Raw genomic sequence first — 17,427 nt, forward strand, 5'->3', positions numbered from 1 at the left:
AAAGAATGTGTGTGTACTTTTGTACGCACGTAAGAAGTTATACTTCTACTACATATTATGTGATTTTTAAGACAATACCAAAAATTTTAAAAAATTAAAGAATAAAACGCACACACATTGAAAAATGCCACAAAGAAAAAATTATTTCTGAACGATAATAATTGTTGGCAAAAATTTTAAATACGCATTCTCTGAAAAAAAAAAAATGCGTGAAAAAGTTGCTAGTGTTATGTTTTAGCATATTAGTATTTTTATTTTTTTTTTCTAAACGAATTTTCTGCCTCCCCAACGACCTTGAATTTTATTAAATACATATCTGATTTTTATGAAAATTTCAATTTATTTTATTTGGAATAAAATATGTGCTAACTCGATCTAAGATCAATTAAAGAAAACTTAAAATGTTGTCAATTGCAAATTTAAACGATATTTAAAGTTTTATTTGTTTTTTCAGTCTCCCCAACCCCTTTGAAATTTCCCGCTTTGTGACTCCGTGCGTGTAATTTTCGCTTATATTTGGTGCGATGCGTTACTTTGTTATTATTGTTGTTTGTAAATTAAAGATTTTTAAAATAGATAAACCAGGACTGTGGGGAATAAAATCAAGATATGCTGTGGAAAATATATTTGGTACCACCAAATATACCTGAAAATGTTTTACCGAAATATAAAGAAATTTGAAGTTTTCTGGTTGATTGAGGATAAAAAAACTCATCAAGAAAGAACCAGAATTTTCCGGTATTGCCGAACAGGTTGCAATTAAATTGGAGAAAATATGGAAAAAGGCTTCAATTCCAATAATTTAACATACAAGAATTATTCAGCTTTTAAAAGCCTATCATGAGAAATATATGTAACTTATGAAACCATTTGAGAACAGGCAAAACAGTGAATTTTACAAAAATAAAATTCAATGCTTTGAGGACAAAAGTAAAACTACACGTTTCAATCTTGCAGAATGCAAATGTGACACTCTGTGACAAATGTGGCACTCTGATGAATTGTCTTTGTAGCAAATCTCAAAAAGTGACTCTGGATGATCGCAATCTCTATTAAATCAAAGAGGTCCCAGAAAAATGGTGATAAGCTGGATTGATATGGAAAACAAAAACAAATATATTCAGAGAGCAAAGATAACAGAAGAAAGGTACCGAAACAAAGACAAAACTTTAGCTCAAGTAAAAAACGGTACAAAGTTTCATCGTCAATCGATCATGGAAGAACACATAACACTTGTGCATGATCCAGGGTGCAAATATTTCGGATATGTGTCTCCGCTGTCTCGTACATTGGAAAGTATCAAATCCAGCTATTACATGAGACGGAACAGTGGTAAATATTGGCGTTAAGGGTGATGTAATACGAATGTTAGAAGAACATCTTAAAAAAACCGCTTCAGTGGTTTGTATGTCTGCGGCATTCAAATAATCTAACCCTTGGACATCAAAAGAAGTTTGCCAGTGACTAAATAAAAAAACGTGAGGGTCTTCAAACTTTCTTCTATAAAAATTTGATTCAAACGATTACTTCGAGTTAATTAACTAGCAAGAATATCACCTTATAGAACCACCTATATTCTCTAGATTTTCGAGTGACTATTTCACTAGACTGTTTTTAACTGATAAAACGACATAGCAACGCTTCGTTTCCTACTGACAAAACTCCTTAACGACGTGAAATCTCAGCGACAAAATTATGACAGATAATAAATAAAGATAAATAAATAAATAAAGAAATAAAGATTATATTTAGTTGATGTGGTGCATTAATTGTCTCGTGAAATAGTCTTGTCGAATATCATTCGAGAGAAAATTATTTCCGGCAAAATTTTCTCCTGGTTTCAAGTTCATTCAAGTTGCCTTTTGGTAATTTTCGCTTATGAAATTTTGACAAAATCACTCGACTGACGTCTCGTGATTTAAGTCAAAATTTAATTCGCGAAAATTGCCAGGCAACAAACTTTCATACCAGTCGAAAATATTGCCGGCAAAATTTTATCTCTTGTGATATTATATACGACAATCTGCGAGATTTTATTAGGAATCCTAATTGAGATTGGGAAATATCACTGACACAATCAATGTGTAGAACGATGTGTCAAGCTTGCGACACAACATTCTCTAGCAGTTTGTGGAGCGTATTCGAGGGGTGGATTTATAAAAACGCGAATGAATTCCAGAAAAACTATGCCTCACGTTAATGATAAATCGGAAGACATTTTCGAACAGAATGTTTTTACCATATTTTTTGTGATATTTATATACCTAATGAACTATTTTAAAATTATAATAATTTTGTACTTTGCTTTATATGTATTTATTTTAGTATTAAAAAATTTTGGTGACGTCAGGGGAGACAAATAAGTTAGGCTATTTTGTTATATAAAAAGAATGTTGGAGCACACTTTTCTTAGGTAAAATTTTTAATTGCCTTGTTAAACCAGAAAATACTTTGCAATGTAAACCGAATTTATTTATTCAATTTTTATGAGCTATTACATTTCCGTGGGGGACAGAAAATATTTTTTATTTCAACGCAATTTTACTAAAATACTAAATAGTGTGCTAGGCAACTTTTTTGAGGTATTACATTTTCGTTTCAAAATAAAATTTTTTTTTTCGTCTGTTAATATTTTTTCAAAATTTTTAATTGTCTTGGGGAGGCAGAAGATGTTTTCCAATTTCGACCAGATTTTACCAAAATACTTAACAGTTGATTAGGCAACTTTTGTTAGGCATTACTTTTCCATTGCAAAAAAAATTTCGCCTTTTTCTACGCACCCTAATGTCCATGCCATCGGGCGATGCTAGGAACCTATTTAACTAAAGCATAAGCAATTTACCCGTCTAAAACGTTTTCTGTACTCTGCACCGAGTATTCGCTCCGTACATGACTGACGTGACATCTAGCGTAGTCGCTTGAAATTTTTGGCGAACACAATTTGACGTTAAACATATGATACACATAATATGACATATTTAACGTTAATGTAATATTTACTTACCATTTTTGATAAAATTTATTCTACAAACAATAAGTTCGAGTGTCAAATAAACGTCAAATTAAAAAGCGGATATTTGGAAGTTCTCTGAAGAAAATATCAATTTTAAGGGTTTTTCTTTACTTTTTCGTTATAGTTTAGTTGTCGGTGTTAACATTAATTAAGTGTACATCGAAAGCAATTAGGCAGTGTGAATTATTAGAAGCATATTTTAACATTAGCTGGGTCTATTGAACTATTATTTTTGTGGTGTGTGTAACACAAAATGGAAATATATGACGATGGAAATATACCACCATATCGGGGAAGGAAAGAAAGTCAGTATGAAAATATAAATATAAATAATAAAAATCAAAACGGCAATAATAAGGTAATTGAAATATCTATTGAAAAAAATGATTATTCAATCATTATTCGCCAAAGTTGTCATATTTCGCCGTTACGGACGCTGGCATAGTTTCGTGTATCTCCACCACGGTCACGCACGGAGCGAATAGCGTGAAACCAAATAAATAAATGTAAATAAGACAAGTGAAAGTAAAAACGTTAGTGCCATACCATTATAAACATTTTCCTTAATCACTTCTTTGTCATCATTAAAATCTGCTATCTTCTTATGGGCTTTCCCAATACGCCAGAGCAATTCGGAGTTTTCAGGGTGTTCTATACATAAATCTCTTAATTTAATTAACGCCTCGTCTACTTCTTTGAAAACACCACTATTCAATTTAACATCTATGATATTCAGAATCTAAAACAGGAAAATCAACTGATATGGAAGTATTGTTCTGAAGCTATTTTCTTGTGGCATCTTCATGCAATTTACTATTTTAATTGGGAACTTGGCAATAAGAATGGAAGTAGATGGAAGGCAATCGTAAATACAGTTTATATCAAACCCTTTTTTCAGTGCGTCATTAATTTTGACGTCATATAAGATTTTAAGAATGTCGCAAATCACACCCGTGTTGAGCTGCCCCCCCCACTTGCAAAAATTAAAAAACAAATAGCCCTGATTTATGAGCTATATATGAGCTTTCATATTCCGCAAACTAAAAATTTTGAGCTCGTTCCACTGAGCAGGAATTTAATACTTTAGTGGGGCTGACTCACTTAAAAATAGGAATATTGAATCGGTTTTTGCGGCAGAATTACGAGCTATTTATGAGCTCTTGAAATTATATAGTTTCGATTTTTGAGCTCATCCCCTTCACCCCCAAACAACCCTTCAATTGATTTAACTTAAGAGAAAAATGCTGAGAAAACTTAAAATATATCAAAAAAAACCTATACAGAAGTAAAAACTTCAAATTGTATTTTGGTATAAAATAGTTTATTTAAAACTTCTAAAAGTCATCCACATGGATTGCAAAACGTTTTCGTTCTGAACAGAACATCTTCAGTGCATTCCGCAAAGTATTTGTAACTAGCACACCAATGAAGGTGGTAACTTCATAATATATGGCTTACATTATACCTTATGATAAAATATTGTGACTACAAGCCGATGTTACAAGATTAAAATATGTATGTGCCTAAAGAGCAACATGCTTCCCTGCTCGAAAAAACTAGGTACTTGCCATTTGAATTAGCACAGACCAACCAACTTCAGTTGCAACTGGTTAGCATTGGTGTGCTAGTTACAACTACTTTGCGGAATGCACTGAAGATGTTCTGTTCAGAACGAAAACGTTTTGCAATCCATGTGGATGACTTTTAGAAGTTTTAAATAAACTATTTTATACCAAAATACAATTTGAAGTTTTTACTTCTGTATAGGTTTTTTTATATATTTTAAGTTTTCTCAGCATTTTTCTCTTAAGTTAAATCAATTGAAGGGTTGTTTGGGGGTGAAGGGGATGAGCTCAGAAATCGAAACTATATAATTTCAAGAGCTCATAAATAGCTCGTAATTCTGCCGCAAAAACCGATTCAATATTCCTATTTTTAAGTAGTAAGGGGGGCTGAGTCAGCCCCCCCACTAAAGTATTAAATTCCTGCTCAGTGGAACGAGCTCAAAATTTTTAGTTTGCGGAATATGAGAGCTCATAAATAGCTCATAAATCAGGGCTATTTGTTTTTTGATTTTTGCAAGTGGGGGGGGGGGACAGCTCAACACGGGTGCGAATCACTGCATGACCTTTTAGTTAAATCTGACAGTTGTCAAAATATTTATATTTATGTTTATATGTTATAGTCAAAGCCCGAATTCAGGCACTCCTAGGTTTGACTAGGCAATCAGGTCTCAGGTCTGACTGACGGTCTTAGTCAAAGTCCGAAATAAATTACAGTTTCGGCTTTTGACTAGTCAAACTTAGGAGAGACTAAGTTGGTTAGGCAAAGGTCGAAATTTAATTTTATTAAATCGGGGTCTGACTAGTCAAACCCCGATCAGCTATTAAAATGTCGTAATTTGCTAGATTTTGTTAGATTAGGTTTAATAAAACGTCATTTTTTAATTTTAATGTTTATTGTTTTTATATTGTCATAATTAAAATAAAAGAATTTTATTCTCATATGTTGAGGCATTACGGCATTTAGAGTTGCACAATACGTTAGACCAGGGGTTCCCAAACTGGGGGGCGCGAGACAAGTTGAACATTCAATTAAATTTAGTTATTTTTCTAAAATTCAAAATTAACCGTTTGTTAAACTGTGTCTGGTAACGCAGAGTAAGCAAAAGTTATCTCAAATACCTCTTTTTGACAACACTGTGAAACGCCGCAGGTAGTTGATGCAGTAAAATAATCGCCATTTTTTGCTATTCAACTAGACGAGAGTACTGACATAGCACAATGTTATCAGTTAATTGTTTATGTTCGGTATATTCAAAACGAAAGAATGAAAGACGAGCTACTTTTTTCTACAAAGATGGAGACTGGAGACCATAACAAAAGCTATTAATGTTATGAAAGCAGTGTGAGTTTTTTTACAAACATGACCTCTCTTGGCAAAAACTGATCAGTTTATGTATAGATGGCGCACCTTCAATGCTTCGGTTTCGCTCAGGCTATTTGCAATTAGTAATAGAGAAAAATGCTGATGTGATTGGGATACATTGTTTTATACATCGACAAGCCTTGGCAGCAAAAACCCTTCCAAATGAACTTATGGCTGTCTTAAAGTTGTGTGTTAAAGTAGTGAAGAACATAAAAAAACAGTGCGTTGAACACTCGACTGTTTAAAACTCTTTGTGAAGATTTAGAAAGTGATCACAAAACACTGCTACTTCATACAGAAGTACGATGACTCTCAAAAGGAAACTTTTGGCAAGATTATTTGAGCAAAAGCAAAATGAGCTAAACATGGCCTTCAAAAAACATTGTACCCAAGTAATATTGGCTTATTTGTCAGACATCTTTGATTCATTGAACAGCCTTAAAATAAAAAAAAGGTGGAGACTCAAATATAGTAGTTACTCATTGTGATGGAGGCTTAGTTACTCAACTTTGGAGGCGTAAAATATCAGCAAACCCCTGAAATTATTCAAATTTCTCTAAAGTAGAGCCAATCTCAGAAGAAAAACGCTTCAAGGATATTTATGAAGGATCAAGTTTGAAAATCCAAATATCAAACCATTTGGAGAGCCTAATTGAAGAGTTCCAGAAATACTTCCCAAACACTTGTGACAATTTTATTTACAGAATGTCAACTGATCCATTTCATGTCAACATAGACTCCTTGCCTGAATCACCTGAAGGAGAATGCAAAGAGAATTTTCTTAATTTCGAAGATGTTCCAGAAGTTAAGCTGTCTCTACGAGAAATTAGTACAAAGATTCTAAATTTGGAGGATAAAGCTTTATAAAATGCTACTGCAATAAGAAATGCTCTTCAAAATTTTGTAAGTGTAAAAGGTCTAACGTCTAACGTATTGTGCAACTCTAAATGCCATAATGCCAACATGTGAGAATAAACACTAATTTTTTTATTTTAATTACAATATAAAAATAATAAACATTAAAATTAAAAAATGACGTTTTATTCAATCTAATCTAGCAAATTACGACATTTTAATAGCGGATCGGGGTTTGACTAGTCAAACCCCGATTTCATAAAATTAAATTTCTACCTTTGCCTGACCAACTTAGTCTCTCTTAGGTTTGACTAGTCAAAGGCCGAAACTGTAATTTATTTCGGGCTTTGACCAAAACGTCAGTCAGACCTGAGGATTGCCTAGTCACACCTAGGCGTGCCTGAAATTCGGGCAATGACATAAAATATATACAGTAGACTCCCTCTATAACGCGAACTGAAATGGCGGACTAATTAACTCGTTATAAGCGGATCTTGTTATATCAGGTTTTTCACCAGTGAAATATTTTGAATGCCTCTTACGTAGTTTATTAGGTGTCGATGGTCGACCTTAACAATGAGACTTCGCCATCATACATTATAAATTTCCTACAATATTCAATATAGGTCGAAAGATAAACAGGAAGTTTATTACAGGCGGTGGAGTTTATTATAGCACTGACCTCGATAATAACACATATGTTGGGAATTTCTATATACAGGCAGTTGGGGTATTTTTTATAGCTATTACTGCGCTAAAAACAGGTAAAGAAACACATCCTTCGATTTCATTTTCCCTCGTTATAACCAAATATGCCTCGTTATAGATGTATTATAGTTCAATAGGAATTTCATGGGACATCCAGTGTCCCTCGTTATAAGCGAAACCTCGTAATATCCGTGTTCGTTATAGAGAGAGTTAAAAACGTTTAAATCCATTAAAAAAAGATAATGCGAACGAAACATATAGGTAAAATATTATGGGAAACACAACAAGGGAAACAAAAAACAAGATTGTATGCAGATGAAAAGCTTGATGATTGGGGACTTATTACGAACATTTTCATGCACATAAAAAGTATGAATACTAGCGTAAGAACTTGAGGGAAAGGTTTGAATGCAGTAGTGCAGAATTATTTAGATCGATAGTTAACAGGGTCCGCATAACCCTGATGATTTCCAACCTTCGATAGAAGATGGAACTTAAAGAAGAAGAAGTGAGTATGTATGTTTGTTTTGATATGACAGAGACAGAACAGCTTAAAAATTTCGAATCATGAAATTATGTTAAAATTATTACTTATGTGTTATTTGTAGGTACATATACTCCGTCTAATTTACTTACCGTTGCACGTCATCCGCGTCATAGCCCGTGACGTCACATAATACCAACACGAAATATTTAGGCGGTAGGTCTGTTCCTTTTCAGAATCATTTTGCCGAGTACACTGGCATTACAGCCACTAGACATATTTTATTATGTACGCGTAGAAATAATATTTAAAGATTTCTATTAACGTTAACTTAAAGAAATACACAATAATATTTTTCATTAAATTTGTATAAATGGATTATAAAGCGTTTTTATGAAGCACATTTGTTCGGAACACACTGTAACGGTAATCGAAAGAAGGTGATAATATTGCCATAAATTGGTACCATTTATTTGACAGTTGCGGTGATGACACTTCATATTTGTTTTTATTCTTTACTATAAGTATTTGTTTCTTTATATTTACTGTTTTTATTATGTACTTTAACGTAAAATTATAACTTAATTCTTGTTTTCTATTTCTAAAGTTTTTATTTATTTACATTGAATATTAATTTGTTTTGCTGTATAATCCACTTCCGCAAAAATTATGTGATGTATTGATTTAAAATGAATTCAAGAATTTTTTGTAACTGGGCAAAAATGTTAACTTAGATCTCTAACGTAAATAATGGCGTGCAACGGTAAGTAAATTAGACGGACTGTATATGTACAGGGCGTCCCAGACTAATTTATCCAGGCTATATCTTTTAAACGAAAAGAGATTTTCGAATGGGACAAAAACTGATATATTCTATTTGTGATACACTTTAATATGGCGTAGAAAAAATCATCCCTTAGTTACAACCCCTAACTTTAATTTTTTTAATAGCACCCTGTACATTTTTTTATAGTTTTGGATGTGGTCTTCTATCGTATATACAACAGATTTTTTTAAAATAAAATCGGTTCGTAAATAATCAAGAAAATATCAGTTTATTTTTTATTTTTGTTATGTGTCCCAGACTAATTTATCCAGGCTATATCTCTTAAAAGAATAGATATTTTCGAATGGGATAAAAACTGATATATTCCATTTGTAATACACTTTAATATGGCGTAGAAAAATCATCCCCTAAATATTCACTCCTTAGTTACAACCCCTAACTTTAATTTTTTTAATAGCACCCTGTATATTTTTTTATATTTTTGGATGTGGTCTTCTATCGTCTATTCAACAGATTTTTTAAAAATAAAATTGATTTGTAAATAATCAAGAAAATATCAGTTTATTTTTTATTTTTGTTAATTATGGTATAGTTATTAAAAATTAAAGTTAGGGGTTGTAACTAAGGGATGAATATTTAGGGGATGATTGTTTCTACGCCATATTAAAGTGTATTTGAAATGGAATATATCAGTTTTGTCCCATTTGAAAATCTCTATTGGTTTAAGAGATATAGCCTGGATAAATTACTCTCGGACACAACAAAAATAAAAAAAACTGATATTTTCTTGATTATTTACAAACCGATATTATTTTTGAAAAATCTGTTAAATAGGCGACAGAAGACCACATCCAAAACTATAAAAAAAATATACAGGGTGCCATTAAAAAAAATTAAAGTTAGGGGTTCTAACTAAGGGATGAATATTTAGGGGATGTTTTTTTACGCCATATTAAAGTGTATTACAAATGGAATAGACCAGTTTTTGTCCTATTCGAAAATCTCTATTCGTTTAAGAGATATAGCCTGGATAAATTAGTCTGGGACACCCTGTATATTATTTGTTTTATATTAACCATACATATTACCATTACTGCTGAATATAGTACATATATTATTACTTACTTCTTCCATATTGATAGAGTTATTGTCATTTTCGTTGTCACTGAGATCATAAAATTCTAGATCAGAACTGTCCAGATTGGCAGAGCTTAAATATTCATCCCCATCCCCAGTAGATGTTGATACTATGGAGCGGGCCTTTCTTACTTTACTTCTTCTGGATTTATTGGATCTAATATTAAAATATAAATAAATGTTTAATATATAAATCAAAAAGCAAAACAAATGATAAAAAGCGGCAAATATGTCTTAAAAAGTATATACAGGGTGAGTCATGAGGAACTGTACATACTCCTACCTCGTATAGAGGCTCCTATGGGGAATAACAAATGACCATTAAAAAGTGTCTGCTCCCCTTGTTTATTAATATACAGGGCGAGTTTCGCATTTTGACAGAAATTTATATTCGTCATAATTTTTGAACGGTCAGATCGATGTGTCTCTTATTTTGGTCAATCGTTACACTATTACCACCTAATCAACTGATTTATTCAAACTAGCAAAAAATCAGGTCCGGCTTTAAAAAATTAGTTCGTTTGGGTCTTAGAAAAAATTTCACCATGTATACGCTTTTTGAAAACTCTAATATGAATTTTACAAATTAGACAAATAGGCAATTAAAATGGCATATTTATTTTTTTCCCCACACGATTAATTAATTTTTTATAAAAAAAATCAAATTTGACTATGAATTAAAAGTTTGGTGAAGAAACCATAGATTTAAAAAAAATAACTTATTACAAAAATTAATTTTTTTTAACAAATATTTGATTTATGTTACCACCCAATCAACTGATTTATTCAAACTAGAAAAAAATCAGGTCCGGCTTTAAAAAATTAGTTCGTTTGGGTCTTAGAAAAAATTTCACCCTGTATACGCTTTTTAAAAACTCTAATATGAATTTTACAAATTAGACAAATAGGCAATTAAAATGGCATATTTATTTTTTCCCCACATGAATACTTATTTTTTTAAAAATGAATAACCATTTTCAATATGGCTTGCAAATTGTAGAAGCCTCGGAGGTGTAACCAGAGAAGGTTCCCATTGTTTTCATTCTGGTGGGATATGCTATATGCCATTAGAGTGAAAACTTAGTCACTTATTTTTTTATAAAAAAATCAAATTTGACTATGAATAATAATTAAAAGCTTGGTAAAGTGAACCATAGATTTAAAAAAATTTACTTTTATTATAAAAATTAATTTTTTTTGAACAAATATTTAATTTATGTTACCACCCAATCAACTGATTTATTCAAACTAGAAAAAATCAGGCCTGGATTTAAAAAATATTTCCCTTTGGTCTTAGAAAAAATTTCACCCTGTATACGCTTTTTAAAAACTTTAATATTAATCAAGTATATTCAAATGGGAAATAAGCCACAATTTTACCTAAAAATGATTTTATTAACGTTTCGACGCCCAAGTCGGGTGTCGTTGTCAAAATACAAAATAATACTAAATAAACAAAAATGTTGTTGCTTAGTAAAAAATTCTTCTAATAATTTATTTAATCTGACTCATTTATATCGGCAATTTAGACACGTATTATACATTTTAAAGTAGACGACTTTAAAATGATATTGCCAATATTGATGAGTTGCGTTCCTGGGACGACTTTACTAAAAGATAGTTCATTCGATTACATGAAATCAATCCCAACTCAAGAATATCCGCCACAAAAAATCATAGCATGTGATCTGTCTTTAAAAAGACAACCAAATGCAACGGTGGCACTGAAATTCTCGCGTTAGAGATTCCATAGTAAATCACGAGGGAAAACCAGGAAAAACCTCGTGATACTATCCCGACATCGTAAGTATTTGGGTTTACATTTAGTTTACTCTCAAAACTAATACCAAATTCTGACTTGATATTTTAAATTTTAAATAATACTAAAATACTAAATATGTACTAACTCGATATGTTACTGATTTACTAATTGTGGTATTTTCTTTCTATTGACTTCCTCCTTTAATATGGGTAACCACATCCTACTGCATTCTACCGAGGAATTTGCGACACAATTGGTTTCATTTAGCATAATTAGAGCCGCTTCTTTGATTTTTCTCTTTTTACTATCTGCTTCTTTTAGGACTATACTTGAATCTCTCCACTGAACTCTATGTTCATTATCCCATGCGTGTTGACATATTTGAGATCTATCAAATTCTCTATTTTTTATATAAGACTGATTGATGTTCATTTACTCTAACGTCTAATGGTCTTGACGTTTCACCTATATAAAATTGTTCGCATTCACAAGGTATTTTATAAATACAATTCTTTGTTCTTTCTTGTTCACTGTTAGGTTTAGTTTTAGATAGAATAGATCTCAATGTGATTGTTGTTTTGAATGTTGTTGATACGTTGAATTTATTTCCTATTGTTTTAAGTTTCTCGGACAGTCCTTTTACATATGGTATATATATAATACATATATTACATATATTTACATATGGTATATATATATATATATATATATATATATAGAAATAATATATAGAGGAAAATATCAATACCATATGTAAAAGGACTATCCGAGAAACTTAAAACAATAGGAAATAAATTCAACATATCAACAACATTCAAAACAACAAACACATTGAGATCTATTCTATCTAAAACTAAACCTAACAGTGAACAAGAAAGAACAAAGAATTGTATTTATAAAATACCTTGTGAATGCGAACAATTTTATATAGGTGAAACGTCAAGACCATTAGACGTTAGAGTAAATGAACATCAATCAGTCTTATATAAAAAATAGAGAATTTGATAGATCTCAAATATGTCAACACGCATGGGATAATGAACATAGAGTTCAGTGGAGAGATTCAAGTATAGTCCTAAAAGAAGCAGATAGTAAAAAGAGAAAAATCAAAGAAGCGGCTCTAATTATGCTAAATGAAACCAATTGTGTCGCAAATTCCTCGGTAGAATGCAGTAGGATGTGGTTACCCATATTAAAGGAGGAAGTCAATAGAAAGAAAATACCACAATTAGTAAATCAGTAACATATCGAGTTAGTACATATTTAGTATTTTAGTATTATTTAAAATTTAAAATATCAAGTCAGAATTTGGTATTAGTTTTGAGAGTAAACTAAATGTAAACCCAAATACTTACGATGTCGGGATAGTATCACGAGGTTTTTCCTGGTTTTCCCTCGTGATTTACTATGGAATCTCTAACGCGAGAATTTCAGTGCCACCGTTGCATTTGGTTGTCTTTTTAAAGACAGATCACATGCTATGATTTTTTGTGGCGGATATTCTTGAGTTGGGATTGATTTCATGTAATCGAATGAACTATCTTTTAGTAAAGTCGTCCCAGGAACGCAACTCATCAATATTGGCAATATCATTTTAAAGTCGTCTACTTTAAAATGTATAATACGTGTCTAAATTGCCGATATAAATGAGTCAGATTAAATAAATTATTAGAAGAATTTTTTACTAAGCAACAACATTTTTGTTTATTTAGTATTATTTTGTATTTTGACAACGACACCCGACTTGGGCGTCGAAACGTTAATAAAATCATTTTTAGGTAAAATTGTGGCTTATTTCCCATTTGAATATACTTGATTGTAAAAATGCCACAAGAAAATAGCTTCAGAACAACTTTAATATTAATTTTACAAATTAGACAAATAGGCAATTAAAATGGCATATTTATTTTTTCCCCACACGATTACTTAATTTTTTAATAATAAATCAAATTTGTCAAAATCGGAATTTTAACCCAAAAATGAAAAAAAAAAAAAGATAACATCACGGATTAACTCGCTACAACGTTCCATTTTAAATTTTTTTCTGAAATTTTTCCAGCACATATCTCTTACCATTGTGAATTCATGCACATAGCTCTTACCAATTGTTGTAGACTTTCAGTCATCTTTTCGTAAAAGTTATGAATTTAAAAAAAATAAAAGGTGCAGATTCGTGAATTGCAAAGTTAAATCGCAAAAATTAAGTGAAAAAATTTAAAATTCATCTATTTGATCACGTCTATGTTAAACTATAGAGTCCAAAGAGAAGTGTTATGGGGAGTTTTAGATCTAGACGTGTTATAGAAAAAAAAAAAAAAAATGGTGAAACTTTTAATTTTAAGAAAAACGTTGTTTAATTTCTTTTATTTTTATGGTAAAATTGCGATTTTGACAAATTTGATTTTTTAATAAAAAATTAAGTAATCGTGTGGGGAAAAAATAAATATGCTATTTTAATTGCCTATTTGTCTAATTTGTTAAATTCATATTAGAGTTTTCAAAAAGCGTATACAGGGTGACATTTTTTCCAAGACCCAAACGAACTAATTTTTTAAAGCCGGACCTGATTTTTTTGCTAATTTGAATAAATCAGTTGATTAGGTGGTAATAGTGTAACGATTGACCAAAATAAGAGACACATCTATCTGACCGTTCAAAAATTATGACGAATACAAATTTCTGTCAAAATGCGAAACTCGCCCTGTATATTATTAAACAATGAGAACATACACTTTGTAATGGTCATTTGTTATTCCCCATAGGGGCCTCTATACGAGGTAGGAGTATGTACAGTTCCTCATGACTCACCCTGTATAAAAATAGGAGAAAATGTTGAAATTCTTCTGGTTATTCAGTAATATTTTTATTTAAATACAAGAAAATGGAAAAATCTATTCCATACTAGGATACATGAAGATTGATGTACTAATTAATTTGGTAGCAGGAACGAAATAACCAACGAATGCCTTCTTCACCAAAATCTTTCTCTCTCAAGTAACGTGCCACACAGTCCTTCCATCTTCTCCTCGGCTTCACCTACCTCTACTTCCATCAACTTCTAACACAGATCTGGATCCCGCGTACCAAAAAAAGTTGATTAATAGCAAGCTGGAAATTTGTTAATAGCTTAACGGTGTCTAGTCGGACAAACTTTGATGTACGGGAACACTGGAACAGGGGAAGTTTTAATTGTGGAACAGTTTAAAAATTTGGAACGTCAGATTACGAAAACGGCCCATGTATTTTGTCATCCAATTGATTTGTTACCCTTTCATTAAACTACCATGTAAAAATCAGACTGCTATTACTAACCAACATGATTCCTGTCATTTGACATGTTCTTCGTGTTCTAGTCATTAAAATGGCCCGTTTGTTGTTCTGAAGCTATTTTCTTGTGACATTTTTACAATTTTAACTATTTATAATGGGAAATAAGCCACAATATTATTAAAAAATGATTTTTATTAACGTTTCGACGCCCAAATCGGGTGCCGTTGTCAGTATTTTGTATTTTGACAACGGCACCCGATTTGGACGTCGAAACGTTAATAAAAATCATTTTTTAATAATATTGGGGCTTATTTCCCATTATAAATAGTTAAAAATGGCCCGTTGGTGATAAACACAAATCAATTGGAAGTTCTGTCCGACAAAATACATGGAACATTTTCGTAGTCTGATGTTCCAAATTTTTAACCTGTTCCACACTTAAAACTTGCCCTGTTCCAGTGTTCCATACATCAAAGGTTGTCCGACTAGACACCTTTAAGCTATTAACCCTCCGTTAGTCGCTATCGGTGTCACACACCGACGAAAGAATTATTCATTCGGGATTTACAAAATAACTGGTTTTTTCTATCGCCACTTTCTGTACCTTTTCCTATCAACTAACCTCGTGTTAGTATACATTCTTACCTACTTGGGTACAGTTGTGCGAGTTTTATAGCTATTTTCGGTGCAAGACTCCGTAGCGACTAACGGTGTGGTTATTACTTTATTGGCATAACTTGCAGTTCAGGTAAAGATTTAGCATCTTATTATTGCATTTTATCGGTAAGTTTTGGTCAAATCTTATTTATAGATGTCCTTTGAAGCCGAACAAAAACGTTTGTTGGAATTATGGGAAATGGTTCCTAGCGAATATTTTTATATTACTAATAACAATATGTATATTGTTATTCTAGGGTTTTTCATTTTATGTCTGTTGTTTTTCAATAAAACATTTTCAAAAATATTTTTCAGTCATTCCTATACACAATATAAAATATCTGTATGAATTTTATAGCAATAACTATTTTTTTTTAAATTGTCGGTCTCTGACACCGTAGCGACTCTTCATGCTCCGTTTATCCTAGCGACTAACGGAGGGTTAACAAATTTTCAGCTTGCTATTAACCTTCCGATGACCAACCTTTTTTTGTTACACGGATGACCAACGGGGGTAAAAAATGACCCCAGGTCAAAAATGACCTGGAATGAATGTTTTCAGCATTTAAATCTTCATCTAACAATACATCCTCCTTTTCTGATACTATTTCATCTTCTATATCATCATAAAAATTGCTAGCAGTCACAATTTCTTGTAACTCAGCCTCAGTAAGATATTTGCGGGCCATATCTTATATGTACACAAAATACTAAGAAACTATAGTAATATACGCCAGGAAATAATAATAATGACTAACTGTAGCAGACAGGAATGTCATGATTCGTACATAACATGCACCACAGTCTAAAAATAGATTTTGATAACGCGCAGTGTAAAACTACTTGGAATTCCACATAATAGACGATATTTTACTAAACATCAACTTCACAATGTATGTTTTATTCGTAAAATATAGGGAAATTGTTTTATTTCAAAATATGAGGATATCTAGAATGATATTAAAGTCAAACAAAAAATAACGAGTTAACAATTGAAAATACTTTTGAATTTATTAAAGAAAACATACGCTGGGGTTCAAATTTACCCCATTGGTCATCCGAGGGTTAATCAACTTTTTTTGGTATGCGAGATCCAGGTCTAACAACTCTATCTTTCGTTCCACATGGTTTTCTATGTCTAGCGTCATCAAACCCTTGCCGTCTTTGTTCCTGAATATTTTTTCAGACTGTGGTAACCCCCGCTCTTTACCTAATCAAGTCGTTCCTGATCCTTTCCCTTCTAGTCTTACCCAGCATCCACCGTAAATTTTTTATTTACTACCTATTATTTTTCTGAACCTTCTTTATAGGCCACATTTCACCGACATACACAAACCCAGGTCTCACCACACTCTTGCATATCATTCCTTTCACCTTCTTCTTAACGTGCCCTATCAAGTCCGCTTGACGTTGGCAATTAACATGGCGAAACTGTTTCTGTCTCGAGCTACTCTAAATAGTTGTTCTGCTTTCTTTATTCCTGTCCACTCCCGGATATTCTTCAACCAAGAGGCCTGCTTTCTATTTCCTCTAATTCTAATTCCTCTGCGTCCTTCGATTTTATCCATCATAATAAGTTGAAGAATAATATACCGGTCTCCCCTTACTACGTGTCCAAACTTGTCCATCTTTCTATATTTGATGTTATCAAGCAGCTCGCGGGCAGCATCTGCTTTCTTAAGGACTTGTACAGGATTTATATTAGCATCCAAAAAATAAGAGTAATCCATATCGATTTAATTTTTAAAAGTCTCAAACAAATATTATTTACATATACTGTTTACATTACGTAAATGGGTGACATTGCTTTTGCAATGTAGGCCACT

The 17,427-nt window shown here is 31.9% G+C and overlaps 1 protein-coding gene across 2 annotated transcripts in view; it reads right to left on the bottom strand.

Moving 5' to 3' along the window:
- Positions 1 to 17,427, bottom strand: part of LOC126881948 (regulator of microtubule dynamics protein 1-like) — a 74,002-nt gene that overhangs the window by 21,546 nt on the left and 35,029 nt on the right. For both annotated transcript variants that reach the window (XM_050646690.1, XM_050646691.1), the window contains 2 exons: positions 9,901 to 10,069; positions 3,560 to 3,752 (listed from right to left, as the gene is read on the bottom strand). In XM_050646690.1, coding sequence (XP_050502647.1) covers positions 3,560 to 3,752; positions 9,901 to 10,069 — 362 coding nt within the window. The remainder of the gene's footprint in view (positions 1 to 3,559; positions 3,753 to 9,900; positions 10,070 to 17,427) is intronic.

Source organism: Diabrotica virgifera, chromosome 3 (assembly GCF_917563875.1).
Source record: "Diabrotica virgifera virgifera chromosome 3, PGI_DIABVI_V3a".
NCBI classification, from domain to species: Eukaryota; Metazoa; Arthropoda; class Insecta; order Coleoptera; family Chrysomelidae; genus Diabrotica; species Diabrotica virgifera.